This window comes from Entelurus aequoreus, linkage group LG09 (assembly GCF_033978785.1).
Source record: "Entelurus aequoreus isolate RoL-2023_Sb linkage group LG09, RoL_Eaeq_v1.1, whole genome shotgun sequence".
Taxonomy (NCBI): Eukaryota; Metazoa; Chordata; class Actinopteri; order Syngnathiformes; family Syngnathidae; genus Entelurus; species Entelurus aequoreus.
The window spans coordinates 34416034-34440197 of record NC_084739.1 but is presented as its reverse complement, the minus strand read 5'-3'; the positions used below and the strand labels follow the sequence as shown (position 1 = coordinate 34440197).

Genomic DNA, 24164 nt, shown 5'->3' with positions numbered 1-24164 from the left:
CACCAGTGCTCCCAACTCATCTACGTCAGCATCGCCTCACACCCCCAACCCCACCCCATACAATCCTCAGCCGAACATTCCCACACCCTCTTCGGTCCGTAAACAACTCTTCGCCCCAGATCCCAAGTTGGCTGCTGTCACCACCGTGTCTGTCGCCACAACTGCAACGAGTGGCGGAAATGCAGTACGAGGCACAGGTTCGCCTGCACACCACAGGTCCTCTGCAACTGCAGCTCATAGTTCCCAGCAGTCGGTGGGTGCCATCTCACAGCCGGCTCTCCAGCAAGGTAAAAGCGAACCCAGTGGTGTTGTGACTCCAGGAAAAGAAAAGCCCCCTCAACATGCTGAGAGTCAGCCAGTTTCTGCCAGCGAAACCATCACTTCTGTTGGTTTTTCCACAGCGGCTATGGCTTTGCCCCCCCTATCCTCGTCTGTGTCATCCACAGAGCTTCCCCCAGCGCCTTCATTCAGACCAGGGTGCAAATTTTGAAAGTGAACTGATTGCTGAACTCTTGATGTTGTCAGGAGTTGACAAGTCTCACACTTCCCCCTACCATCCTATGGGAAACGGTGGGACGGAGCGGTTTAACCGCACTTTGGGCAACATGTTGAGATCATTTCCCCCTCGCTCCAAGCAGAAATGGCCCCAAATGATCCAGACAATGACTTTTGTGTATAATTGCACTGTGCATGAGACGACTGGGTTTGCGCCTTTTTATTTGATGTTTGGGAGAACCCCGAGATTGCCGGTAGATCTCCTCTTTAAGAATGTGTTTCGGGATGAGACTGTGTGTGACTATAACATATATGTAAAGTCCCTTTTAGAGAACCTGCATCGTGCTATGACGCTTGCCCAGAAGAACTGCTCTGCTGAGCAGAAGCATCAGAGCAACCAGTACAACAGAAAGGTCAAAGGTCAGCCTCTTTCCCTTGGCGACCAGGTGCTGTTGGCAAACAAAGGTGTCAAAGGGAAGCATAAAATTTCTGACAAGTGGTTGCCTGTTATACACAGTGTGGTGGCCTCAAAACCCGACCTGCACATCTACCGGATCAAGGATCCAGAGGGGAATGAACGGGTTGTTCACCGTAACCTGTTGCTCCAGGTTAACTTCCTGCCGTTAGACGGAGCTTTGGATGATGATGCTGGACCAGTGGTCATGCCTGCCACAGCAGTATTTGATGGGTGTGAGTCAGAGGTGTCGGATACGGCAGCTGCAACTGTTGGGACATCCCATGCTGGTTCCCTCTTGAGTGCTGATGCTTGTGATGATAGCCGTACTGCCTCATGGGTCCATGAGCAGTCTTCCTTTGATGAGCCTCAGTGTTCAGAGTCCGCTGAAGTAGTCTCCCCTACAGACAGTGGCCATATTGCTGCTCTGGATCCCCCGATAGCTCTCCCTGCTCCCTCACTGCAATTAGTCCAAGTTGGTCCACCTCAAGCATCTGGTGCTGAGAACCAATTTGCCTCGCGGTTTGGCAGAGTCATTAAACCTGTTTACCGTTTAATAGAGTCCATGGTTCAACTTGAGTCCATATTAGGGGTCGAGCCAGGCTCCCATACTGTTATTAATGTGTGAGATATGACCAGAAAGCTGTTTTATGCTGCTCTTGGTGTGGACTCAATGTTCTGAAAAACTAATTTTTCCCTAATCACCCAAAATGTTGGCCTGTGTATGTGTGGTGTATAAGGCACCTCACCTTGTCTATAGAGTACTATGAGTTCTTGCCAGGCGCCAAGCAAGTCTCTTGTTCTCTTATCCTTTAAATAGGAAGGGTATATCGCTGTTTAATGCAAATTTGTGATTTTCATGGCCATTGTGTTTACACATGTGTACTGTTCTTGCAAACCAGACTTTTGTGTAATTCTTGGGGGGTGAGTGTAACAGGGTCAATTATGTCTTGTAAATAATGTATTTTATAATGCTTTATTATTGTTATAATTACACAAAATGTGTAAGTTACATGTAAATACCTGGATATTGTTCAATGTTTTGTCAATGTGGAACCATTGTCTCGTTGTCCCTCCTACTGCAATAATTACTGTGACACCTGTCTTTTTATATGCGTTGGACACGCCTTCCAACTTCCCTTTTGTCCACGATAACGGGAGTTATTGTAATTGTATTGTCATGTTAAGAATTTAAGTTCACTGTCTTTTTCTGTATTATATTTGTGTAGGGACTTGACGATGGAAACAAAGTTATTGACGACAATTGAATGTTGTGTATTGTCAGTAAAGTGCAGCTGAGCACTTTACACAACGCAGAGGAAAAGACCACCGGTTACATATATATATATATATATATATATATATATATATATATATATATATATATATATATATATATATATATATATATATATATATATATATATACATATATATATATATATATGATCAATAATTGGTAATTAAGAGTATGTGAAAATTTGACCCCCATCTTGTTTACTTCCTTGAAGACCTATTTAAAGACCTTTAATCAATCAGAAATATCAAGCAGCTAAAATGCACCAAACATGGACCCCGACTTAAACAAGTTGAAAAACTTATTCGGGTGTTACCATTTAGTGGTCAATTGTACGGAATATGTACTTCACTGTGCAACCTACTAATAAAAGTCTCAATCAATCAATCAATCAGAGTGTTTTGCATGTATCCCATTATCCCATGCAATTGAGATATATGCGTGTAGTTTTGATTTATTTATGCTGAATGGGTGATTTTTATAATATCCACAAAGTTCAATGAGCAGGATTTGTTATGTGTAACCATGTTTGTTGAAATTTTGTGTTGGTTGATTTTTTTTTTCTGCATCATGACTAGGGAAGGTTGTTTGAATTAGCTCACATAAGGAAATGCTGTGCACTTGTTTACACTGATCTACAACAAATGGCCACTGACTCGATTTACTCTGTTGGCCTCCAGGTAGCAACACAATGCAGCCATCAGCCTGCTGAATAGTTGAATATCATATGAAAACACAGCGCCTGGCCAAGTTGCTTAATGGACTCGTGCCGTCTCGTGGGCCATATTGAAAACGCCGGCTGTCCGCACATTGCCCACGGGCCGTGGTTTGGTCATGGCTGCACTACACAGTATGGAGTGATATTTAGTTCAGAATCTATTTTGCTTTATTTATCATTGAATATTTCTTGCCACTTTATGTTGTTTGTACTAACAGTGTGTTTTCCAAATAATGTTATTATTTAACTAAAACTTTTATACTAAACATATAGTCGATGAGTGTCAATCAAAGGGAGCTTTATCTTTGTATGATTTAGACTTCAATGTTGTGAGTTGTACAAAACCCAAAACCAGTGAAGTTGGCACGTTGTGTAATTCGTAAATAAAAACAGAATACAATGATTTGCAAATCCTTTTCAACTTATATTCAATTGAATGGACGGCAAAGACAAGATATTTAATGTTCGAACTGAGAAACGTATCCTTTTTTTTCCAATTAACCATTAACTTAGAATTTAATGGCAGCAACTCATTGCAAAACAGTTGGCACAGGGGAATTTTTACCGCTGTGTTACATGGCCTTTCCTTTTAACAACACTCAGTAAACGTTTGGGAACTGAGGAGACCAATTTTTGAAGCTTTTCAGGTGGAATTATTTCCCATTCTTGCTTGATGTACAGCTTAAGTTGTTCAGCAGTCCGGGGTCTCCGTTGTGGTATTTTTGGCTTCACATAGCGCCACAGATTTTCAATGGGAGACAGGTCTGGACTACAGGCAGGCCAGTCTAGTACCCGCACTCTTTTACTATGAAGCCACGCTGTTGTAACATGTGGCTTGGCATTGTCTTGCTGAAATAAGCAGGGACGTCCATGATAACGTTGCTTGGATGGCAACATATGTTGCTCCAAAACCTGTATGTACCTTTCAGCATAAAATTAAAGTTACCCATGCCTTGGGCACTAATACACCCCCATACCATCACAGATACTGGCTTTTGAACTTTGCGCCTATAACAATCCGGATGGTTCTTTTCCTCTTTGTTCCGGAGGACACGACATGCACAGTCTCCACAAACAATTTGAAATGTGGACTAATGTGGTGATATCCTTTACACACTGATGTCGGTTTTTGATGCAGTACCGCCTGAGGGATCCAAAGTATCGGGTATTCAATGTTACGTGCAGTGATTTCTCCAGATTTTCTGAACCTTTTGATGATATTACAGACCGTAGACGGTGAAATCCCTAAATTCCTTGCAATAGCTCGTAGAGAAATGTTGTTCTTAAACTGTTCGACACTTTGCTCACGGATTTGTTCACAAAGTGGTGACCCTCGCCCCATCCTTGTTTGTGAATGACTGAGCGTTTCATGGAAGCTGCTTTTATACCCAATCATGGCACTCATCTGTTCCCAATTAGCCTGTTCACCTGTGGGATTTTCTTTTCTTTTTTGCCACTTGTGCCAGCTTTTTTGAAACATGCTGCAGGTATCAAATTCCAAATGAGCTCATATTTGCAAAAAATAACAAAGTTTTTCAATTTGAAAGTTAAGTATCTTGTCTTTGCAGTCTATTCAATTAAATATAGGTTGAAAAGAATTTGAAAATCATTGTATTCTGTTTTTATTTACGATTTACACAACTTGCCAACTTCACTGGTTTTGGGGTTTGTAAATGTGTGTACTATTTGATATAAATGACAGCTCAGCATAAGTAAAATTCAAATATTAGGGTTCACGTCCCCTTTGCTGTCTCCCAAATCGCACGATAGGCACACTGGAACAAAACAGTAAATATTTGGTTAAGTTGTGATGCCAAATTGCCGCGTATGTGCTTGTAATACAAATGAGCAAGGATGTTCTAATTTGTGAAATCTAATAAAGCCATCTTTATTATGGCCTTGACTCACTGTGTCGTTGATGTAGAAGGCTCCATCCTGGTTGCCAGCAGTAATGTTGTAGGAGAGCAGTGCATTGCGCCCACTGTCTGCATCTCTAGCCCGGACTCGGGCCACAGATGTATGTATAGAAGCGCCCTCGCTCACACTGGTGTTGTAAGGCAGGTTTAGGAGGACAGGGTCATTGTCGTTTATATCTCGGACCTGAACCCCCACTACAACCTGAGGGAAACAGAAGAACAAATGTCCACACTTATTTGTGTGAAACAACTTTTACACTTTTTAATCAAACTCCAATCAAAACAAGAATTATAACACAATAAAGGACATACATTCTTCTATAATTATTAATTGTTAGCGCAAAATGAAATCATTAAAACTAATGATGTCTCGAGCAGCGTTTTTGGCCTCAGAACAGATCTGATTTCGAGTCCCGATCCGATACTTTTTAACAATAGATAATAGAACTGACATTTTTTTTAAACTAAAGTAAACACAATAACTCATTTTTTAAACCTCATCTTATTAAATATTTAATTTGCCAGTATTGTAAATCAGATTATGTATGTATGTAAGTAGAGACGTCTGATAATATCGGACAGCCGATATTATCGGCCGATAAATGCTTTAAAATGGAATAACGGAAATTATCAGTATCGGTTTCAAAAAGTAAAATGTATGACTTTTTAAAACGCCGCTGCACGGAGTGGTACACGGACGTAGGGAGAAGTACAGAGCGCCAATAAACCTTAAGGCACTGCCTTTGCGTGCCGGCCCAATCACATAATATCTACGGCTTTTCACACACACAAGTGAATGCAACGCATACTTGGCCAACAGCCATACAGGTCAGACTGAGGGTGGCCGTATAAACAACTTTAACACTGTTACAAATATGCGCCACACTGTGAACCCACACCAAACAAGAATGACAAACACATTTCGGGAGAACATCCGCACCGTAACACAACATAAACACAACAGAACAAATACCCAGAACCTCTTGCAGCACTAACTCTTCCGGGACGCTACAATATACACCCCCCCCCCCCCCAACCCCGCCCACCTCATCCTCCTTATGCTCTCTCAGGGAGAGCATGTCCCAAATTCCAAGCTGCTGTTTTGAGGCATGTTAAAGAAAATAATGCACTTTGTGACTTCAATAATAAATATGGCAGTGCCATGTTGGCATTTTTTTCCACAACTTGAGTTGATTTATTTTGGAAAACCTTGTTACATTGTTTAATGCATCCAGCGGGGCATCACAACAAAATTAGGCATAATAATGTGTTAATTCCACGACTGCATATATTGGTATCGGTTGATATCGGAATCGGTAATTAAGAGTTGGACAATATCGGAATATTGGATATCGGCAAAAAAGCCATTATCGGACATCTCTATATGTAAGTGTCACATGCTACATACAATTTTTTACAAATAAAATAAAGTGTCTAGTGCACAATAACTCAACAAAAGCAAAATCTACTAATGGCTCTCAATTAAATAATTTGTGTTTTCCCTTCAAACCCTTTCTGTCGCCAGACACCTACTCCCTGAGTTTGTAAACAACAACAAAAACGACCAAATGAAAAAAATTTGTAGTACTAAGAACAAGAACAAAAACGATGTAATCGTTTTGGTATCGTTTATGTACTTATATTATACTCGGTATCGATAGTATCGATGGTTTACGTTGAAGCTTTAGCGGTTAGCTTCTTGTGTCGTCCTGCTGGGTGTGTGTGAGTAGCCTGCTTAGTCATTTCTTTTCCTCTAGTCTTCCAGTGACTTGGAAAAAACAATAGTTTATTTTTCCGCTACGGTGATGAGGATTAGTATCTTAGAAGAGGCTTTGCACAGTGAATCCATTGCAACTTGGTCTCAAATTTGAGCCGGTGCTCTGACACGACACGCAGTCTCCTTGAATTCACGCATGAATCTCCTGCATGTTTGTAACAATGAATATGTAAATGTAATTATGCCTTCCTGAGCGTGCATTCCTTTTGGAGAAATCTCTCATGTGAGTACAATCTTTAGCCAAACACTCGGACAAAGCTGCGGTAAAGGTCAGTTCAGATCGGTTAAAAAGGCAAATATCGGCCCCGGTTGGATTCCTTGATCGCGATCACGACATCTCTGATTAAAACATAAAACCAGTGGGACAGTAAGGGGAAAATTGCCATTACTATTTTATCAGTGACAGAGCAGGAAGCGGCTAGGAACATGTTTGTGGTAAAACTTTGTATAATGCGCCCTGTCATTCATCAAACAACATTTTACGCGGACTTCTTCATACAAAACGGGGCCCCCCCACGTATCGCGGGGCCCTACGCACAGCGAGTGATATGCTTATATGGAGGGGCGACCCTGATTCTTGGACCCACCGAGCTGTTGCGTGATGGAGTGCCCAGGTCTCGAGCTGTGACAGTGATGTTGTAAAAGGCGGTGGTCTCTCTGTCCAACTCGATATCCTTCCTCACTCGGAGGTCCCCCTCGACGGGAGAAACCATGAACTCATCTGAAATATAAGGCTCTTTGAATAACATATCAGTTTCCTACCATAAACTTCAGATCAGCACCAACTTTGATTATCTCCAGCAGTGATGCTGTACTCCACTTTGCCATTCAGTCCCGAGTCTTCATCACTGGCTCTGAGTGTCCAGACCCGAGGACCCGGTTGGCCCTCAGTCACTTCAAAGGGGCCCTCATAGGCTCTGGGGAAGGTGGGTGTCACGTCATTCACGTCTAAGACGTTCACCAGCACCTACGGAGGAAGAGTGAGTTGAAATTGATGAAATGTTGTTTGACACTCACACAATTAATGGACACTGGAAGAGACATAGTCAATTAGCAGAATGTCAATTAATGTATTCAGTCAATTGCAATATATCACACAGTGTGTTTGCAGCACGACCACTTTTTATTCTCTGTTCTAACAGAACTCAATATTAAGCATTATTATCTTTGTAAAGCTCTTCAGCTTTTGTAACTAATGAAGTCTTGACAAACGATCAAGAACATATACTTGTACTGTATGTACAAGGCCTATCTGTGCTCTAAGGCAGTGTTTTTCAACCACTGTGCCGCGGCACACTAGTGTGCTGTGAGATACAGTCTGGTGTGCCGTGGGAGATTATATAATTTCACCTAATTGGGTTAGAAATATTTTTTGCAAAACAGTAATTATAATACGCAAATGTGCCGTTGTTGAGTGTCTGTGCTGTCTAGAGCTCGGCAGAGTAACCGTGTAATACTCTTCTATATCAGTAGGTGGCAGCAGGTAGCTAATTGCTTTGTAGATTGTCGTGATCACAATATGCAGGTGTCAGCGTGTAGGTAAAAAAGTATCTAACACTTAAACCAAAAATAAACAAAAGGCAAGTGCCGCTAAGTGCCGCTAAGAAAAGGCATTGAAGCTTAGCAAAACGCAATGCAAAATGAAACTAAAACTGAACTGGCTGCAAAGTAAACAAAAACAGAATGCTGGACGACAGCAAAGACTTACAGCGTGTGGAGCAGACGGCGTCCACAAAGTATATCCGTACATAACAGGACAATCAACAATGTCCCCACAAAGAAGGATAGCGTCCGCACAACTTAAATAGTATTGATTGCAAAAACAAAGCAGGTGCGGGGAATAGCGATCAAGGAAGACATTAAACTGCTACAGGAAAATACCAACAAAAGAGAAAAAGCCACCAAAATAGGAGCGCGAGACAATAACTAAAACACTACACACAAGAAAACAGCAAAAAACTCCAAATAAGTCACGTCGTGATGTGACAGGTCGTGACAGTACATCTACTTTGAGACAAGAGCTTTAGTGATGCATGGTTGGTTATGGTTTGAATTCATATCCAACAATTGCGAGAACAACTTTTTATTGTCAATATCGGCTACTGAGTTTCGTTTTTGTATGTTTTCTGCTGGTGGTGTGCCTCAGAATTTTTTCAATGAAAAAATGTGCCTTGGCTCAGAAAAGGTTGAAAAACACTGCTCTAAGGATCCTGCAGAAGGCCATGTGCACTATGTCCAGTTTTTTGCTCACGTGTGTAAATGGACAGGAGGAAGGAAGAAATGCATCCTTACCGTTGTGCTAGATGTCAAACGAAAAGCAGGATTTGGCGATTGATCTGTCGCCGTCACCACCAGTGCATAGTGGCCATGACTGATCTCAAAGTCCAGCTCCTTCACAGCTGTAATCCTCCCCTAAACATACACACGTACACCTTCACAGTCTCTACATGTTTCCACTGTATAATCATGTGTATAATCTCACCGAGATGCTGTTGATGTGAAAGGTTTGGCCCAGGTTGCCATGAGTTATGGCGTATCTCAAGGTGCCGTTCAGATCCTCATCAGGGTCGATGGCTGTTACTGTGGCGATTGTGGCGCCCACCGTGTCTGGACCCTCACTCAGCACCGTGACGTACTCCTCCTCAGGAAATTCCGGAGCGTTGTCATTCTCATCCACAATGAGAACGTTGATGGTGGTGGAGGTCTGCGTGAGAAATGCAGCATATTTTAGATACGTCATCAAATGTTTGAGAGATTAGGACCAAAGCATCAGCATTTGCATGAAAAGTACATACTCTTGAACATATTACAGTAGATCCCTGCTATTCGCTAGGGTTATTTTCCAACACCCATGTGAATGGCGAAAAAACGCGACCAATGGAAGCACCCATAAAAAGCTAATGCCATTTTTGATACTGGAAACCTTAAAATAAGTCTCTCACAGTTATTGAACACATTTTAAAAGTATACATTCCGCGACCCCGAAAAGGACAAGCGGTAGATAGATGGAATATTGGACGTAAAAATGTGCAGTAATGCAACATTATGTTCACTTCTACCAACAAGCGTCTTCCTGCTGTAAAATATTGAGTAAATCGAATTGGGAGAGAGCGCTCTCTGCTGCAGGGTTGCAGCACTAATTTTGCCTTGCAGATTGCACTATCCAACCACTTTTTATTAAAATCACCATTGAAACAAAAACACAAATTATTTACAATTTAAAGCAGAGAAACGACATCCGAGAATATGTATATGAGCGAATGCCGGAACGCGAATAGACGAGAATCTGCTGTATTTCTATTACCGTATTTTTCGGACTATAAGTCACAGTTTTTTTCATAGTTTGGCCGGGGGTGAGACTTATACTCAGTAGCGACTTATGTGTGAAATTATTAACACAGTACCGTAAAATATCCAAATAATATTATTTAGCTCATTCACGTAAGAGACTAGACGTATAAGATTTCATCGGATTTAGCGATTAGGACTGACAGATTGTTTGGTAAACGTATAGCATGTTCTATATGTTATAGTTATTTGAATGACTCTTACCATAATATGTTACATTAACATACCAGGCACGTTCTCAGTTGGTTATTTATGCGTCATATAACGTACACTTACTCAGCCTGTTGTTCACTATTCTTTATTTATTTTAAATTGCCTTTCAAATTTCTATTCTTGGTGTTGGGTTTTATCAAATAAATTTCCCCAAAAAATGCGACTTATACTCCAGTGCGACTTATACTCTGAAAAATACGGTATATAATGGATAAAGGATAAAATAATAATCAATATGTAGCTGTCAAAAATAACGAGTTAACTCATGATTAATCACAAGAAAATCGTATTAATCATATATACGCAGATTAATTAGCTTATTTATTTATTATGACCTTAACCTTAACAACAGATGGTTACCTGAAAGACAGCGTGTGTTGTTATACGGTCAGTGTTCAGGTCAATGCATTAAGTCAATGCAAAGATGAGTGACGAGGCTCCGACTGGTGTGCTCGCTGGCAAAAGGCAACTGTTGCGTTCCATTCCGTAGAACATCTTTTGCCCAGACTGAGTTTTCAATAAAAGGACCACAACTATGGAACTCTCTGACACTTTGAAAAATATACCTGCACTTGTCACTTTCAAAAAACAAACAAAATTGTGGCTGGTTGAGCAACAATCGTGTTCCCATGTTTAGTTTTTACTAATTTTTACTAATTGGTTCTTATCTAGTTTGCACTTTGTCTGTGTTATTATTATTATTATTATTATTATTATTGGCTTTTGTCTAGTTTGCACTTTGTCTGTATTATTACTATTATCATTATTATCGCCTCTTTGCCTCATTCTTTTTATTTTCCTGTTTTAATGATGTTAGATCTGTGTTGTTGTTATTGTTGGGGACAAGTGTTGTAAATTAGCTTTGGCTACAAACACTATGATGCATACATTGGATGACTGTTTCAGATATCTATGTTACTGTATCTGTCCCTATTTCAAATAAACCAGAATGAATTAATTAAATGTCACTTAAAAATAAACCCTGACATACATACATACAACTGTTACCAATTGAGTTTTGTGAAAAAAAAAGACGTGCCTTCAAGAAAACATTTAAAAAATATTCCTGCATGACATTCTTACAATAAAAATTGCGTTTTTGTCAAAATATTGGTGTCTTTTTTAATTAATGAATTAAATTATTTTTTAAATTTAGATTATGCAGGCATGTAATAACCTATGATAAATCACGATTAATCAAAATACAATTGTGCTTAATATGATTATAAAAATAATTGTGTGTGTATAATACATATACTACATATATATTGATTGTACAGATATGGTATTGTTTCTGCTGGGCAAGTATGCCTGACGCGCCTCCTACAGCGCCTTGGGTCAGCTGCAGGGTCATCAGCCGGGGACCACCGCTCATTGGAGTTTCGCTCTCTTTAACCCCGGAACGCCTCCTGGTGGCGGAGCGGTGGCAGGGACGTCTCCCTGCCACCCCCTGCAGCTGACCCATCTTATTGCCTCGACCCCCAGTACTTATCCCTCCTCCTCAGCCACAACCAGAAGCTTCCTTTTTCTGCTTCCTGAGCAAGGGCCTTGATTTCCCTTTGGAGCTTAGCCCCAGTCGTTCCCACATCTCGGAGCAGCCTTAAAGTTGATGTACCGACGAAGCCCCGACAGCCTACTTCCACAGGGTAGATGGTAGTGGACCAGCCTGCCTCTCTGCACTCAGCAGCCAGATCTGCATATTTGGCTGCTTTGCGCTCGTAGGCTGCCTGGATTCCCTCCTCCCAGGGGATGGTGAGCTCGATCGGCATGGCAGACATGGTAACAGCAGACCACAGCACGATGTCTGGGCGGAGTGAAGTAGTGGTGATCTCACGGGGGAACTGGAGCTGTTTGCCGATATCAGCCCTCATACTCCAGTCCCTTGCAAGAGAGAGGACATTGCGGGTGCCTCGTTGGCTGGTGTCTCCTTTGCCTTCCCCTGGTCTCACAAACATGACAGGAAGTTTCTTGGCCATGGGCTGGCTGTTGGCCTCCTGTCTACTGCTCTCCAGGACTTTGGCCAGTTTCATCAGGACTTGGTCATGCCGCCATCTGTAGCGACCCTGTGTCAGCGCGATCTTGCAGCCTGATAGCAAGTGCTGCAGGCTGGCGTTGGGAGCACCACACAGGGGACAGCTCTCCTCCTGGTCGAACCACTGGTGGAGGTTTCTAGGGCATGGCAAGGTGTCATAGGTTGCCCTAAGAAGGAAGCTGAGCCTGGCTTGTGGCATCTTCCATAGGTCGGCCCAGCTGATGGGTCTACTGATGGTACCTTCCCAAGTGGTCCATCTTCCTTGGCGACCTTGAGACACGGCCTTGATGGTATATTGCTCCTGGTTCGCCCTTGAGACCTCCTCCACAACCATGGCTCTGCGTACCCTCTTTGTGGCCTTGGACCAGAGGCGTGGAGAATCTCCCCAGCCAAGCCCCGCTCTCCCTACTTGCACCCTGCCAACTATTTACTGGTGTTGGAGCCTGCCAATGGCCTTGGCGACCTCTGGCCCTGCTTGCCACTTCCGGCCTGTTCGGGTGGGTACACGTGCATTCCTCACTGTAGGATCTGAGGATTCTTCCAGCTCAAGAACCAATCTGGCCTTCTCCTGCTTATAGCCCAGGGTGATGGACTGGATCGGCAGATGCAGCGAAGTTGCCCCAAATAAGCCAGTGTCGGAGAAGCAACGCGGTAGGCCCAGCCACTTTCGGATGTAGGAGTTGGCTAGTCTGTCCAACCCGTTGGCTGTTGAGGATGGAATCTCACACATCTTCAGTGGCCACATAACCCTTTGGTACAGTGTGAAGTTGTAGCACCGCAACTTGTACTTTCCGGGGAGCTGGCTCTTGTTGATACTCGCTAGGCCTTCTGAGAGTTGTTTCCGTGCTGCCTTGCCTGCGTGCTTGTCTGACAGGTCCGCATTGTGCTGCCTCCCCAGGCTTTGGATGGACTGGTTGACCAGTAGCGGGATTTGCTCACCTCCTGCAACAAAGATGGTTTTGTCGTTCCTGGTGCCTTTGCGCAAGGAGAGGCTTCGTGACTTGGAGGGTTTTATCTTCATCCGTGCCCATGTCACTAGCTCATCGAGCCTCTTCAGGCACCTTCTCGTGCATGGGGCTGTTTGCAGGACCACAGTGACATCGTCCATGTAGCTTCGGAGTGGTGGAAGCCTCTGCCCTGTCTGCAGCCTCATTCCTCCTACAGTCTGGCGGGCTCCGCGGAGGATGATTTCAAAAGCTGCGACAAAGAGGACTGGGGAGATGGAACACCCCATGGCGATGCCTACTTCCAGACGCTGCCATCCTGTTGTAAAATCCTGGAGGCTGAAACACATCTGGAAGTCCCTGAAGTAGCTGGTTACCTGGTTGATGATGGAAACAGGGACGTGGAAGAACTCCAATGCAAACTGGATGAGTTTGTGAGGGACAGAACCATAAGCATTTGCAAGGTCAAGCCACACCACGTGGAGGTCGCTCTTCTCCTGCTTGGCCCTCTGGATCTGTGCCCAAATCATTGAAGAATGCTCCACGCATCCTGGAAAACCTGGTACTCCTGCTTTCTGGCAGCTGGTGTCAATATAGCCATTCCCTGTGAGGTAAGAGGTTAGTCTCTTGGCCATGACTACAAAGAAGATCTTTCCCTCGACATTCAACAGGGCAATGCTCCTGAATTGACTGATGCTATGGGACTCCTGTTCCTTCGGAATAAACACCACCACAGCTCTCTGCCACTCCGACGGAATGAGTAGATTCTTCCATGCTGTGCTCATTAGCTTCCACAAGCATTTCAGCACTTGGGGGCAGTTCTTGAATAGCTTGTAGGGGATTCCGTTAGGCCCAGGAGCTGATGCTGACCTCGCTTTCTTGACGACTGCTCTTACCTCGCTCAGCCGAGGAGGGAAGCTGTCAAACTGCGTGGTTGGGGGAGGTGGAGGAGGGACGTATCCTGGTGAACCTAACGGATCGTTCCTCTTTGAGTCGCTGTATTGGCCCCTGATGTACTGCTCAAGCTCCTCCTTGGTAGCTTCCAGTTTCCCGCTTCTTTTCTCCTCCAGAAGATGACGGGCGTGCTTGAAGGGATTCCTCATGAAACTAGCTCTTTCTTTCTCCTTTCTTTTCCTGCGTCTGCGAATACGTTCTGCTCTTCGCATGCTTCCCAGCTTCTGTCTCACCTCGTCCCATAACACCTTCAGGCCTTCTTTCTCCTCTGCCGATGCTTTCCTCCATCTCCTGCGAAGCTGGCGCCGATCTTGCACCAAGGCGTCAATCTCGGCCTCCCCCCTGCTCTTCCTTGGGGGGAGATTGTGCTGCTTCTTGGTGAGGCTACCGAATCTAGCTTTGCACTCCTCGTACAGGATGTCCCCAAGAAGGTTGAGTTTCTTGTCCACTTTACCACGTAGCGAGTGCTCCAGCAGTAGACTGAGGTCTGAGTCCAGTTTCTGCCATGTCTTCACATCACTTGCTCTAGGCCACTTGATGGTGCACTTTCTTCCTGGTTCCCTCTTTTCTGTTTGCTGGGTGACTGGGGGGCTGGCAGGTCTATCTTCAGCATGCTCACATGCCAGGGGGTTCTTCCTCTACCATTCGCATATCAACAATGTTTGGACCCTCGGCTCTGTGGTTTTCTCCCCGGCTGGGGGTCCTACTTGTCTTATCTGCCGGAGCAGTGCAAGGATGTTGTATGCCTTTCTTCTCACTCTCCTTTTTCTTCCTCCCCTGATGAATCCGTAAGCCCCTGTATGTGGTCACTTCCCCCCATCCACACCTGTCCGTTCCAGTCGTTTCCGAGTAGTCAGTCCTGTTAGGCCCATCTTCCACCCCGCCTCTCGGAGGGCCTTCGGGTTGTTTTTTCTTATTTGTTTTCGTAGTTAGAGGTTGGGTGTCTCCTGGCTAAGAGACTAGTGGGTTGGGTAACTAGCCGCCCACTCCCGGTACAGACTTTCCTGCTGTCATCCAATCTTTCCTGGAAGTCTTCCAGTCTTTCCTGGTTGTCAACTGCCCTTTCGCAGTAGTCACTGGTTACCCAGATATCAGATTGATTGTACAGATATGGTCTTGTTTCTGCTGGGCAAGTATGCCTGACGCGCCTCCTACAGCGCCTTGGGTCAGCTGCAGGGTCATCAGATATATATATATATATATATATATATATATATATATATATATATATATATATATATATATATATATATATATATATATATATATATATATATATATATATATCCACCTACCCATTTTCTACCGCATGTCCCTTACGGCAGTGTTTTTCAACCACTGTGCCGCGGCACACTAGTGTGCCGTAAGATATTGTGTGGTGTGCCGTGGGAGAAGATGTAATTTCACCAAATTGGGTTAAAAATATTTTTTGCAAACCAGTAATTATAATCCGCAAATAATGTGCCGTTGTTGAGTGCCTGTGCTGTCTAGAGCTTGGCAGAGTAACCGTGTAATACTCTTTCATATCAGTAGGTGGCAACAGGTAGCTAATTGCTTTGTGAATGTCAGGAACATGGTTTGTCGTGATCACAATATGCAGACGAAAGCGGGAGGCAGTGTGCAGGTAAAAAGGTATCTAATGCTTAAACCAAAAAATATACAAAAAGCGAGTGCCGCTAGGAAAAGGTTTTGAAGCTTAGGGATGGCTATGCAAAACGAAACTAAAAATGAACTGGCTGCAAAGTAAACAAAAACAGAATGCTGGACGACAGCAAAGACTTACAGCGTGTGGAGCAGCAGACGGCGTCCACAAAGTGCATCCGTACATGACATGACAATCAACAATAACATAGGAAACACTACACACAGCGAGTGCCGCTAGGAAAAGGTTTTGAAGCTTAGGGATGGCTATGCAAAACGAAACTAAAACTGAACTGGCTGCAAAGTAAACAAAAACAGAATGTTGGACGACAGCAAAGACTTACAGCGTGTGGAGCAGCAGACGGCGTCCACAAAGTGCATCCGTACATGACATGACAATCAACAATAACATAGGAAACACTACACACAGGAAAACACCAAAAAACTCAAAATAAATCACGGCGTGATTTGACAGGTCGTGACAATACACCTACTTTGAGACAAGCTATAGTGCAGCATGGTTGGTAATGGTTTTAATTTATATCCACAATTGCGAGAACGACTTTTTACTGTCAATATCGGCTGCTGAGTTTCATTTTTTTAATGTTTTCTGCTAGTGGTGTGCCTCGGGATTTTTCCAATGAAAAAAATGTGCCTTGGCTCAAAAAAGGTTGAAAAACACTGCCTTACGGGGTCGCGGGGGGCACTGGAGCCTATCCCAGCTGCACACGGGTGGAAGGCGGGGTAGTGAAAAGATGCCGGACAAAGATGGCTTGAGGAAAATCCGAAGTGTGAGCACTAGAACTGGATGTAGTGGGGACAAATGGGGGCAATAATTTTCAATGTGTTTTTATTTTTGTACTTGTCTTAATCCTTTTGTATGTGTTTTACACTTTTCTCAACTTTTTTTTAAAAAGCCTAACCAGGGACAAGAGTTGCAAATTAGCCTGTGGCTAGAAGTCTAATGTACTTTGACATCGGTTACTGTGGGTAGCAATGTTTAATTGTACTGTCCCTGTCAAATAAATAAAATACATAAATACTGTAGACCAGGGGTGTCCAAACTTTTTCCACTGAGGGCCGCACATGGAAAAATTAAAGCATGCGGGGGCCATTTTGATATTTTTCATTTTCAAACCATAACAAAATATATGGATTTTGTTTGTTTTTTACCTTTAGGGCTCCCGGGCCCGGACCATAAAGGGTCTAAGTCATTAAAATGTTAAAAACAAGTCAAATTATTATTTATTTATTTATTTAACACTTACAGTAAATCTCTACAGTATATCAACTTCAGGTTGATATAAAGTTTAAAAAAACAAAACGTTTTTAAGCCTTTTATGTCAAAGACAACTTAGTTTTTTATAATAAAACTGAAATATGCAGTATTTCCATCACTGCCCAAAACATTCAGAAAGCAATGTTTGATGTGAAGTAATTAGAGCCTTAAAAAGATCAATAATGCAGGACACCATTGATTTTAATTCATTATTATTTTTGAGTAATCACAGTGAAAAGATAAATCAAATCCCATTAAATATATTTGGGATCCAAAAGGTGCCCCACTCAGAAAGTCATACATTTTTATTAGTTTTTTTTTACTTTCAACACTTAAGTTACGAGCTCAACTTCAGATATATCTGTCCATTTTACGTTTGAACTATTATTTTCTTTGTTTTATGCTCTTTGGTCAAATAAAATGTTGATGTTTTTGTATGGCAACCACACAATATATGCAATATTTCCTACATAAAACATTTTAAAGTGAAATATTTGAAATAATTGGAGCCTTGAATAGGTCAATAATTAATTATAACATAGATTTTTTTTTTTTTTTTGAGCAATGGCAAAAAAAGAAAAATAAAGAGACAAAAGAAAAAAAAAGCCTGCATGGCAGCTTTGTGTCAACATTGCAACTTTTTCTAGTTAGATTTCACCTCATTCCACTTTTTTTTAATGTTTTTTTACATTTTTGCAATATCATTTCCAGAATGTGTGGCGGGCCGGTAATCAATTAGCTGCGGGCCGCAAATGGCCCCCGGGCCGCGCTTTGGACACCCCTGCGTGTAGACCTTGTGAGGTCAATACCCATAAAGTACAAGATGTGCCCTTATAACAGGTTGAATTCCAACAATAAATGCAACTAAATTGATTATATACCAAACTGTTATACTACGCAACAATGCTGTGTGGGTTTCAACGTCCAGTCTGTTGTTTTTGATGCGCCTCATTGGTGGGAGTGGGCGTTTCCTGAAAAGAGGCGGAGCCAATGAAAGCGCTGTATCACGTGACTTGCGCGTCTCCAAACTTTTCAAACTCAGACGCTCCACGCGCAGCCGTAGCGACGAGGAACTATCATCTTATGCTAATTAGGAAAGGGGAACTTCAAGTCGAAGGCGAGCTCCTCGTCGAGTTCACGTCCAGAATAGTCATATACGAGCATGGATTCCAAACCGTTTGACAGAGGATTGCGTGGAAAGACATGCGTGTCGTGCTTGTGTTGGCTCGTACTGGCCACAAGTGGAGGTGAGTGATCGTCTGTGCGGGCTTGTTGACACTTTGACCTTCATCAATCGCTAAACTTTTACCATTCAAATAGAGAGTCGAACACTTTTTTTTTTTTTTTAAACATGAATAATTCCATGCAGTATTGATCTCATTAGATCAGGAGTGTCCAAAGTGCGGCCCTGGGGCCATTTGCGGCCCGCAGCTAATTGTTTACCGGCCCGCCACACATTCTGGTAATGCTATTGCAAAAATAAAAATAAACATTAAAAAAAGTGGAATGAGGTGAAATCTAACTAGAAAAAGTTGCAATGTTGACACAAAGCTGCATGCAGGCTGTTTAAAATGTTTTATGTGGAAAATATTGCATATATTGTGTGGTTGCCATATAAATACATCAATGTTTTCTTCGACAAAAGAGCATAAAAACAAACAAAATAATAGTTCAAATGTAAAATCGACAGATAAATCTGAAGTTGATCTTGTAACTTAAGTGTTGAAAGTAAAAAAAAACTAATAAAAATGTATCACTTCATGAGTGGAGGACCTTTTGGATCCCAAATATATTTAGTGGGATTTAAATATGTCAAAAATATTAAATAATTAAAATCAATGGTGTCCTGCATTATTGATCTTTTAGGGCCCTAATTACTAAATACCGCATATTTCAGTTTTACTTTAAAAAAAACAAGGTTGTCTTTGACAGAAAATACATAAAACCTTTTTTTTATGACTTTATATCAACCTTCGGGAATAAGCGGTAGAAAATGGATGGATGGAAATAAGTCAAAGTAAGCAGAACGATTACAGGTAAAGACATGTGGATAAATTGAATGAATTAGTGTGGCGAAAAATCTTCTTCAAATTATCTTCAAATGGAATAAAACACAACCTAAAGCTCTACAACTTAGAGCATGCTTTTTGTAAGACTCAAAATGAACAGAAGAACACATGAATGGATAACTGGTGATAGTGTAGATAGAATAGGATGGATTGTATTCATCCCACAGTGGGGAATGTATGTGGTTACAGTGCAGATACAAAAAGTAATCAAAGAACACAAAGGAAATAAAACACATTAAAAAGACCATAGAGCTGATGCAACCAGCAGCCATTTCAGCTGAACCATTTCTACATCCAGTTACAAAGTAAAACACAACAAAAAAACAAAAGGAGCAAAAAAATAATACATATTGCACACATATGATTCCACCAAACATAGACAAATAAAACAAAAACCCTATCCTAACACCCACATACACCGCTGTGGCCTCTGCAGCGCTCCATGGCATCGTCTGCCAAAGACAGAAACAGACCCAACAAAGAAACCAAGAGAGCCGATTCCTTCTAGGCTGCCCAGTAGACCCTGGCCAATGTCCGGTCCGCGCTGATTGGAGAGAACCCGTCTCGGGAGACCCAAGTGTCCGATTCATTCAAGCTTTGAGAAGCTTGTCCAGCCCGACACTCAATGCAAGCTCCGCAGCCCTGTCTATTTCTCCGCTTTCCTCCGGTCTCTCCACGTGGACTCCATTGGGGCATAGAGCCAGCATCTGGTCTCTAGGGCAAACATGGCCATGGCCAAAAGTTCACAAATAAGCACCAAAAAGCAGCTCAAAAGTCAAAAATGTTCCACCCCTTGTTGCGCAGTCCCGAACCAAAAGGGTAAAATCACATGAAAACAAGACGGATACATCAAAAACATAAAAGGACAAAACACATGTGGACAGTAATCTGCTTGTTGACTGAATTGACTTGTCATTGTGTTTGCCTAAAACCTGTAATGAAATGTGTGTCTCTGTCAAAGACTTTGTCATTGCAAGTTTGGGCGATTGATAGTGTTGATGAGAGGAGAGACAGCTGTTGCCTTCAGGCGCAGGGTGCAGACGCCTCTCACTGACCAGTTAGTGCTTACAGCATTGGGACATTTACGTAAACCTAAGGGTACTATTTAAATACGGTTGAATGGTACTTTTGTATGTAGCTTGTTGAAACTGTTCAGGATAATTTAGTATTTAAAGGTTCTCAAGAGAGTGGCCCCCCCTCCTTCTTGTTATGTCTTTGTTCTCCATGTTTCCTTCCTTTGGCCCATGATGAAGCCAGCTGTTTGTGCCACTGTCAATAATGGGCTTTTTCCTCCACAAACCACAACTTGAGATAAACAGGCCATTAATCAGAGCCTCACTGTCTTGATAAACATTTTCCTCCCTATGCAGTACAATGACAGTCAAAAAATGCTACATGATCTTCACACATAATGCAACTTGCAACCTTAATCTTATTAGCTCCCCCTCTCTTGTTTGGCACAGCGCATGTCACACATTGATCCGCTGTACTAAATGAATACGTCAATATTAGGGTGCAGTGATTGAAAATGGTTTCCTGGGTCAGTCTCGTCAACAGGAAGTGGCCTCAGGGAGTTTTTCTCCTCTGCAAGAGGATGAGGGTAGCAAGAAGTCGATAGACAACCTTCTGTTGTCCTTTTCGGGGATTATATTTTAAAAGGTCTTGAGTGATTTGTCATTTTAGTAAGTGACACCACACTGAGTATAAGTCCTGTAAGAACACAGTCAACGGTAATGGCCAATGCTCTGCTTATTTTTTTTAGTGTCAAGGATAAAACATTGACCACAAATGATTGAACCTTGACTGCCTCAACAACAACAACAACAATCTACTATTCAACACCAGAAAGAAGAAGCAGTCAACGACCCTCGTACTAGTAAGACATAGAAAACATCCTTCTGTTTCAAAATGGTGTGTATGTCACATAGTTGCAGCTTAAAATACAAAATGGTGTTGCAATGATTTTGTAAAATGCTTACAAAGCGGTGATTGCACAACCTTGGTTGCAGGAGAGGAAAATAGTTTTTTTTATTCCAAAAAAACCTTTTAATCTCAAAGATCATCGCATTGGCTGGCTCACAACCAACCTCAACATTTCAAGAAGATTTTCGGGGTGCAATCGAATGTTTTTGTTTTTCTAGAGGCTTCAACTGAAACTGTGTGTGTTGAAGGGATATTCAAGGTTCCTCCTGCTGGTTTCATTAACTCTAATGGTCTCAAACACATTTGCATTTATAGGAGGTGTGAACAAGGGTGTGTGGGGGGAATCATTGAGCAAATGCATAGTATAGTCAAAGGACACCAGATCTACCAGTTGGTCACTTGTGTTGAAAGAGAAGATGAAATAAAAAATGGAGGGTTAAGCAGAAATAATGGTGGATAGAGACTAGGGGTGCAATGGTACAGGTAACCCACTTTGCGGTCTGTACCTGCATTCTACAGTCAGTGTGTGCCAACACAAAAAACAAGTTCAATGATCATCTTAGGAACAAAAACCTTTATCCACAAAGTCAAAAAAAAGAAGTGGCTGTAGAGTATTTTTGTGCATGCTATAAGGATCAGCAATTAGTGGGAGTGACACGCTAACAGCTAGAGGTGGGAATCTTTGGTCACCTCACGATTCGATTACGATTCAAAAGCTACGATTAAAAAAAAAAAAAAAAAATCGATTATTGATGCATCTTTAATTTATGTGTAGTGACGCAGTTTTACGTTTATTTTCGTTTCACGAAATAAGCGTTTATCAATTGTATCTTAAAAAAAACAAGTCATTAGGAATAACAAACAGTTACCGTAATTTCCGGACTATAAGCCGCACCTGACTATAAGCCGCACCAGCTAAATTTAGGGGGAAATACAGATTGCTCCATATATAAGCCGCACCCGACTATAAGCCGCAGGGTTTTGATGTGTAATTACCGTAGTATATAGGGGTTCCTGCTACCACGGAGGGGATTGTCGGGACAGAGATGACTGTTTGGGAACGCAAAGCGTCCCATTTGTTAACAATAAATCTTTCAATCATTCAATCAAACTTTCACATCTTTGACATGGCGAACAGCATTCGTGCAGAGTACAAATAATACAACGGTGCAAAGTAATACAAAGTGCTCGCCTGTACGTTATCAAAATAACCAGCCTACCGGTATATGAAAAGTCAGTCTTTAATCATTGTGTCATCGTCTTCCTCCTGCGTACTAAAACCACCGAAATCCTCTTCGTCGGTGTCGGAGAAGAACCGGCCGTAAATAAGCCGCACCCTTGTATAAGCCGCAGGGACCAGAACGAGGGGGAAAAGTAGCGGCTTATAGTCCGGAAATTACGGTAAATTAATTCCCATCACATTTATTAAAAACTGGACTGTAAGTGCCCGAGTAATAAAGGAGCTAATCTGATCTCTCGGTGAGGAGGCTCACTGCAGTCAGCCAAATTTTAAAACTGTCTGCATTACTTTATTTACAATAAATAAATCAATCCATCAAGTTTGGTTGCGCTTGTTGTCTTGCGGTTGATTCTTTGCAAGGGGTGACAAGAGAGTGTCTATAGTAAAAGTTTTAGTTCTTCAGGTCAACGTATGAAAAATAGGAGCAAAAACTAAATATATTTTTTGTTCAGTGTATTTAACCAAACTTTTTGTGAGCACACACTATTTTGTACTGTTTTGTTTACAACTCTGACTTGACTTGTTTACCAAACGCGAAGTGAGTGTGGACTGTTAAGTGGTTGTGTTCCAAGTGGGCATTGTGGTACTCGCGCAGAATTGGCAAGCTGGCTTCTCGGTGTTGATAATGCTCATCTTGTTACAAAGGTTTAATCTGAAATATTCCCACATTGATGCGGTTGCATTTGGTTTTGTGATCATTTTGTCCATGTTAGCTGCTACATGCTAACTAGTTGCACTGTGTAATGCTAGCAGGCCAGCGGCCCCGCGTCGCTGCAGAAGGAGTCAAAGACACTTAATGAGGACAAGATTCACCCCCTTCTTTTCATTCCGCTATGGTACAAACGCGCGTAGCTGCTAAAAGCGCCAACAAGCGTGAATGTTCTTGAAGTATGAACATGGCGATTTACCGACTTTAATTTTTATTTATCGTCAGTTAATTGACTTATCGAATATCGGTCGAGGCCTAGTGGCCCATAAGGCGTATTGTTCCGTGCACAGCAGACGGTTTTACTGAGTGCCGTTGCATCCCTAAGAGGAGAAGCCTTGTTGTAAGAAAGAAAGCTGTCAGAAGCAATGTGTCCTAAACAGGTGGTATTCAGGCAAATAACAAAAGAGGGACTGTTTCTGCACCCTGAGGGACTATCAGTATCCTGAGAACAGAGACTAGCAGAGGAAACTAGGTTTACAATAGAGGAAAAACACAGATGTCTGATGGATACAAGTAAAAAAAAAAAGAGATTCAAACTGACAGAAAGGCCTAATCTAGCTAACGACCAGTATGACTGGTACTGGGGGAAACAACACCCAACCACACCTATGAATGAAGTTAGAAATTAGGGATGGGCGATATGGCCTAAAATCTATATCGCAACTTATATTGCAGCCTCCTGGGATAACAATAATATGTTACGATATGTTATTTGGTATGTAAATGATAACATATCCATTTCAAAACTGGTTACATGAAAGGCTACCAATTTTGTTACTGTAACGATATAAAAAAATTCATATTACAGTTATCGTGATTTAAATTACTACGGTTATCAATAGTATCGCAGCATTGTTTATGTGCTCAAAAAGTACAGACTGAAATCTTTATTTTTTTCAACTAAAATAAATACACACTTTTAGAAAACCTAGTATTTTGCATTTTTTGTGTTTGTTATGCTTCACTGATGATGTTTTTAGTTTTAGTATTTTATCTGTTTTAATGAGTAAGCTTTTATTGTTTTAAATATTGGCTTTACAGATCTTAAGATGTATTTAAATGAAAAGTGCGTAACAAATAAAATATTTTACTTTTATTTATTATTTCTTGCACCTCCGTCTTGTAGAGAACAATCACTCTGTTCTAAGAGAGCAC

At 41.9% G+C, this 24164-nt stretch overlaps 2 protein-coding genes across 3 annotated transcripts in view; one reads left to right on the top strand and one right to left on the bottom strand.

Annotated features, from left to right (window-relative positions):
- LOC133657369 (cadherin-23-like) overlaps window positions 1-24164 on the bottom strand; it is a 122009-nt gene that overhangs the window by 60520 nt on the left and 37325 nt on the right. Inside the window, exons 5-9 of the mRNA XM_062058627.1 lie at window positions 9140-9361; window positions 8950-9069; window positions 7444-7624; window positions 7245-7378; window positions 4873-5082 (exon numbers count right to left, since the gene is read on the bottom strand). Of these exons, the coding sequence (XP_061914611.1) occupies window positions 4873-5082; window positions 7245-7378; window positions 7444-7624; window positions 8950-9069; window positions 9140-9361 (867 nt within the window). The remainder of the gene's footprint in view (window positions 1-4872; window positions 5083-7244; window positions 7379-7443; window positions 7625-8949; window positions 9070-9139; window positions 9362-24164) is intronic.
- Window positions 18086-24164, top strand: part of LOC133657376 (V-type immunoglobulin domain-containing suppressor of T-cell activation-like) — a 34563-nt gene continuing 28484 nt past the window's right edge. Inside the window, exon 1 of one of the 2 annotated variants that reach the window (XM_062058642.1) lies at window positions 18086-18315. In XM_062058642.1, coding sequence (XP_061914626.1) covers window positions 18231-18315 — 85 coding nt within the window. In that variant the 5' untranslated portion in view covers window positions 18086-18230. The remainder of the gene's footprint in view (window positions 18316-24164) is intronic. The other variant, XM_062058641.1, reaches the window with a different exon arrangement.